Source organism: Solanum tuberosum, unplaced genomic scaffold (genome assembly GCF_000226075.1).
Source record: "Solanum tuberosum cultivar DM 1-3 516 R44 unplaced genomic scaffold, SolTub_3.0 scf00245, whole genome shotgun sequence".
Taxonomy (NCBI): Eukaryota; Viridiplantae; Streptophyta; class Magnoliopsida; order Solanales; family Solanaceae; genus Solanum; species Solanum tuberosum.
Window position 1 is genome coordinate 472,436 of NW_006239167.1, and position 6,084 is coordinate 478,519.

General features: G+C 35.7%; 1 protein-coding gene across 1 annotated transcript; it reads right to left on the reverse strand.

The window, feature by feature from the left end:
• Positions 1-3,461: 3,461 nt before the first annotated feature.
• Positions 3,462-5,547, reverse strand: LOC107062571 (probable WRKY transcription factor 70). Its single transcript, XM_015313358.1, has 3 exons — positions 5,271-5,547; positions 4,070-4,171; positions 3,462-3,792 (listed from the first exon to the last, which is right to left on the reverse strand). Exons 1-3 carry the CDS (start codon positions 5,507-5,509, stop codon positions 3,462-3,464), a joined length of 672 nt encoding a protein of 223 aa, XP_015168844.1. The 5' UTR covers positions 5,510-5,547.
• Between the last annotated feature and the right edge of the window lie 537 nt (positions 5,548-6,084).

Below are 6,084 nucleotides of genomic sequence, written 5' to 3' on the forward strand. Positions count from 1 at the left end.
TATGCTCCGATATTGACACTTCCCAGTCCAAGGATTCTTGATTTGGTTTTCCTTTCACTCCTTTTGGGCTTGTAAAGTTTAGGACAACTCTGTTTTTATCTCTCGTTTTCCTAAGTTTTTGTAGCATATGGATGCTGATTTTCTAGCTGCTTTACACAACTGTTGATAAATGCTAAGCTTTATAATTTATTCTCGATTGCTGAACACTGATTTGGATTGCAGGGATTAGTCCAGATACCATTTGGGTTGATAAGTTGTAACTAGGAAAAAACTGGGGTGGCAGGGCTGAGGTTTTGCCTCCCCCTGTCCCACTCTGGCGGTCTCTCTATGGCGGGAATAATCCCGCCCCAACGGCTCAGACGGAACCAGAACCCAGGCTACTAATTTATGGGTTCTTTTTGTTTTTCTAAAATTTCCCAAGGGTTCCAGCTTTACTAAACAAATCTAATATAGATTTCAAAGATAGGAAAAATCATTGTCGATCCCCAGGATACACGAACCAACTCATTCTAACTAACTCAGCACGACAACCCACACATCCCTAGGATACACCCAGACAATCACACGATTACTAGTTGGCCGTAACGCGCGTCCAGATTTCATCTTACGAATCACTCGTAGATTATCTAGACCCTCACACCAAACTTAGTTAAAACCTCTTCTTTCAACAGGTTTAATGATATTCGAGTAGTTATACTTGAATAATTCAACAATTCCGCCCGCATATTACGCATATCAAATCCAGACACGCAACATTGTGTCCTTAATCATGTCATCCACATTAGTCATAGTACTTTCATATCATCAGTAAAATTAGACACCCAACGAAGACTTCCACATTCACAGTTATTTCAAACAACTAGAAGCACACATTCACAGTTACAAACTACTCATCACAACAATTTCACCTTATTGGTTAGTTCTTTCCATAGATGACCACTATTGATCATCTATGCCTTATACAGCCCGTAAAGCCAGATACCAATTGGAACCTTCTCAATTCCAATTAACTTTGCTTGTGTCCCTTCAGTCGTAACCACGACGTCTAGTTCACTTCGTTGAGATACCAATTAGAATCGGGAGATACCAATTGGACCCAACTCATACCACCAGTGAAACTCGCACGAAATGAGAGAAAAAATGAGACAACTTTCCAGAATGCTTCATAGCTTTCTGAAGATTAGGTGTGGATGTCAACACACCAATCCACAGGAATCTAGTCCACATTTTGCTCTTGTACTGGGAGATCGGTAACCTGGGCTCTGATACCAATTTGTCACGATCCAACCCACCGGGCCGTGCGGGCACCCACTTTAACAACTAAGTAGGATAACCCTTATATCCCAAACTTTAAACATACGGAAAAATTAACGTAAACGGACATAAATGAAACTTCATATAACAATTTTGTACAAAAAAATAGTTTAAAATGACTCAAGATTAAGACTCGTAAGAAATAAACACCCCAGGGATCTAGTCTAAACAGGTACAAGAGCTAATAAGAGTACAAACTGGACAATATAATAAATGACACAACTCCCATCATGCGAAAGGAAAAGTAAAAACTGCTGGAGATTTCTTCGTATTCACCAAATCAAACATCACCAACCTGCATCCAGACTATGTTAAAGAGACATAGCAAGAGTAGTATCAGTACAAAACACACGTACTGGTATACATCATCGGTCAACCCGACGCCCACCACATAACATAAGAAATCAACTAATAAGAACATGCAACAAGACAATCGCTTCTCCACCTTTACCCTTTCTCAAATACCTCAGAATTACACTAGTGCTTTTACTACCAACTACCTTCTCTGTCAACCTACTTACTAGGTTCTTGATCATAGCTTAACCATTCTAACACAGAAAATTCCCCAAATACAACTACAAACGTCCCAACTAACCGCTCACGTCACACCCTGACTACCTTTTCATATTACCCAGACATGGCCACATAGTACTTTACATCAAGCTTCCTACTACCCACGAAACCCTTTTTCCAAAGTGATCCGCCTAAACACTTACATTATGTACACTACCCCCACTCTTTGCCATTACAACACACGACACCTTTTACCCGGTCATTAACAATTCTTGCAACGTTCACTCCCCACCTACTGTATCACATCCCGGTTGGATGTTTCCCCTTCCGGATCACCCAACATCAAGGTACATATCAAGTTACTCAACATATAATAACAATCAAGCATAAGTTATCATAACCATTAAACAATTCCGGTAAATACAACATCAATTATCATTACGAACAAGGTAAAATTTCACAATCTTCAAGGCATACAATTATGTCAAATCATTGGTTCTCTCAGGGAACCCACACCCAATCTGTTAGCATACCGGAATGTGGTACTTGATCCAAAGATTATGCCGGAACGTGGCAACCGATCCCATATTTATGCCGAAACGTGAAAATCGATCCAAGTTAGTTATGACGAAACGTGGCAACCGATCCAAGTTAGTTATGCCAAAACGTGGCAACCGATCCAAGTTAGTTATGCCGAAACGTGGCAACCAATCTACAATCACAATGTATATTATCACAATCATACAACAAGAGATGATTCATAGCATATAGTTCTTCATTCATACTTGTTCACATTAGGTGTGATCAACATGCTTTGTTCACATGAAGACACATATCACAAGGAAGCAAGAGCAACCCACAACACACAATTATAAGATCACAACCATCCCAATGAACTACTCATCGACGAATCTCATGTAGACATTAATTCAACCCTACTTAGCCCTAGTTCATCATCTAAGGCTTCTTTCTAGGGTTTAATTGTATTTCGTTTGGTGCGCGAAGGCCTACGCATAATTTCTACCATTGATTTACATACATTACACTGTAAACACAGATTTATAACTACTCAATTCACAAAACCTACCCTACCTGGGCGCCAAGCAGCTGCACAAAAATTTAGCCTTTGATTCTTGCTTTCGGAACTCGTGAGGGTGATCTTGACTGGAAATCCACAAGCCGTTGACATCCTTTCGCTAGAAATCTCTCTCTCCATCTTTCCCAAGCTTGGAGCAACTTTTGGGGGTTTCTAGGGTGTTTTACGACTAATTTAGGTATTTTAGGAAGAAGAAGGAAATAATGATTCGCGCTATTTACATTTTGCCTCGCCTATTCCGCCCTGGCGACTACTTACCCCGCTGTGGCGCTACCGCCCTAGCGACTCTGGCCCGCCCTGGCAGGACAGTGTCCCCGAATTTTTACTTTTCCTAATTAACGACGGTTCGAGTCGTTACAGTTGTGACGATTAATTGCTCTTTTTTCCTTCATGCATTTCAAATTTGTGCAAGTAAATTAATCATAAAAAATAAAACCATGAAAAAAAAATGTGATTATGGAACTTTCACTTCATTGAATCAAAACAAAGGGACATAAACATGAGTTACAAGCTAAGCCATTAGGAACAAAACAATTAATCAAGAAAACTCTAATGCCTCAAAGTGAAAATCACCAAATTCACCTACGTTGTCCATATCCAAACCATTCAAGTCATTATAAGATGAAACCACACCTTCAAGAGAAAAATCAGGAATTAAATCCTGCCAATCTAGTGCACAAGATTTATCACAACTATGTTGTAATTTTGACTCTTCTCGTGAAGTGGTGATCATGATTTGTGGACGTTTACAAACGTGATGTCCAAAATATGTAGTTCGATAAATAATTGGCTCCTCCTCTTTAATTCTCTCAACTTGTTTAGTGGCATAGCACTCTTGATCATACTTGTGACTGCACCTATAGTAACACCTTTCCTCACAACAACAAAAAAGTAATATTTTGTTTAATAACTAATAGAGTAGAAAGTAAAAAATATACATATCCATCTTTTTGTTGTATCGAAAACATATATAATTAAGCAAATAAAAATATGTTTATTGATATATATTAAACTAGATAATATAGATTTTGCGTTTTAGTGATTGACTAACAAAAAGAATCAGATCCATACATAAAATATGTTGAACACATAATTAAATAGTAAGAATAATTAGGTAATCATACAATTCAATAAGTACATGTATACCTTGGATATTTTGAGTTAAGTATAACCTTCTGTCCGTATTTCCTCCATGCATGTCCATCTTCCGTTATTGTAGTCTCTCTCGTCCATGAATCTAATGCTTTTCTGCATAGCTTATTGATGCAATTAAAATTTTTACTAATGAATTATTTGGTTCAAAATTAAAAATATATAAATACAAGGTATAGTTTATTAAGTTACCCCTTTTTATTACTTCCTCCGTTCCATTTTATGTGAGGTAGTTTGATTCGGCACGAAGTTTAAGAAAGAAAAGAAGACTTTTAAATCTTGTGGTCCAAAATGAATGATAGAATTTTGTGTGGCTGTAAATCATTTCATTAAGGGTAAAATAGACAGTTTATAGTTAAATTGTTACTTAATATAGAAATGTGTCATTCTTTTTGGAATCGACTAAAAAGGAAAGTAAGTCACATAAATTGGGACAGAGAGAGTAGATGTTTCTTGATAATTATGCACTATTAAAAAGAAGAAGTAGTTCTTTAATATAAGGGTATAGTTGAAAAAATGTACTTTTTTTGTTTTGAATTTCTAAGACGACACTTATTTTGAAATATTTTTTTTGGTTGCTAAAATGACAATTATTTTGAGATGGAGAAATTAATAAACTAAGAAAAATCAACTTATGATATCTATACATACATTTTTATTCATCTATACAGTATAACTTCATAATGATGTGATCAAATATGAATTGACATCCTATTGAAGTATACTTGACCTAAAGTAAAAATTCAGCAGTGGTTTCTTTTAGCGATTAATAATGGGTGAATCTAAATGCCTTCAACAAACACTATATGGTGAGTACTTAAACTTTTAATAGCTTGATTATCATTAATCTTATATTATAGTTGAGTTTAAATAATATACACTAAAACTATAAACTATACCGATTAGATTATTATTTTTTGGCAACTATTTCTGATTCTCTAGCAAAGGTATAAGTACGTATGTAGATCAAGGATGTACAATAAGTTTTATATTATCAGTAATTTAACTAATTATCTAAGTTATAAGTATTAATAGTGTAATAAATTTTGAACACCCTATTATACTATGTAGTTTTTTATTTTATTCATTAGCAATTAACGCTTATAAATTAAATAAAATTATTTGCAAACAAATCATAGATGATTTGATTGTGTAAACGAATTAGCATTTGAACTCTAAATTCATTATATCTCACCTTTTTCTCCCATAGCAACCTCGTCGATTCTTCACGATTTGCTTGTCCTTCAACCTAAACTCGCTGCTAAAATCTTTGGAACCAGTTACGCTAGAGAGAGCCTTAGTGAAACAAGTCAAGATTTTAAGTATAAGGTCATGAGGTGAGACTGATTTATTATGATGTGCAAGAGGTTGTTGAAGTAGACTTTGAAGTTGGACCGCAAATTCTTTGCCTTGCTCAAGATGTTCTTTCACCATTTTACTTAGTTGATCGATCTAGTTGGTTTGGATAAGAGATGTGATGATGGCTTGTGTGTTGGGGAGGAATGGTCCATTTTATTGGTGATTGAAGAGGCAATTGAAAAGGAAACAACACAACTTGTGAAAAATAAAAATCCTAACTTTTTTGTTTTATTATCCAAGTAATAATACTAGCTACTTGGGACTAGATTTTGACGTCATAAACGTGACATTTGAGCATGACGCTAACAAGAAAAAGTTTACTCAGACACTACTGTTTTTTTGGGGGGCAACCGCCCAATCAATGTCCAGGTGGGCGTAATTGACACCCGATTCTAATTAGGTGTAGTACATAAACATGTCTTTAAATTTGGTCTTATCTGATATGTATTCCTTCAAATTTTGAGTGTGCATACACTATAATAAAAATAACTTTTAACGGTAATAAATAAACACATTAATAAAAAGTACTAAAGTCTTTACCGACATTAGTTAAGTGACATTAGATCCAATGTCGCTAAAGGCTTTAGAGACATATACAAAGAGTGTTAATTGCCGCTAAAAATATATATTTAGCGGCAATTGAGCTATTG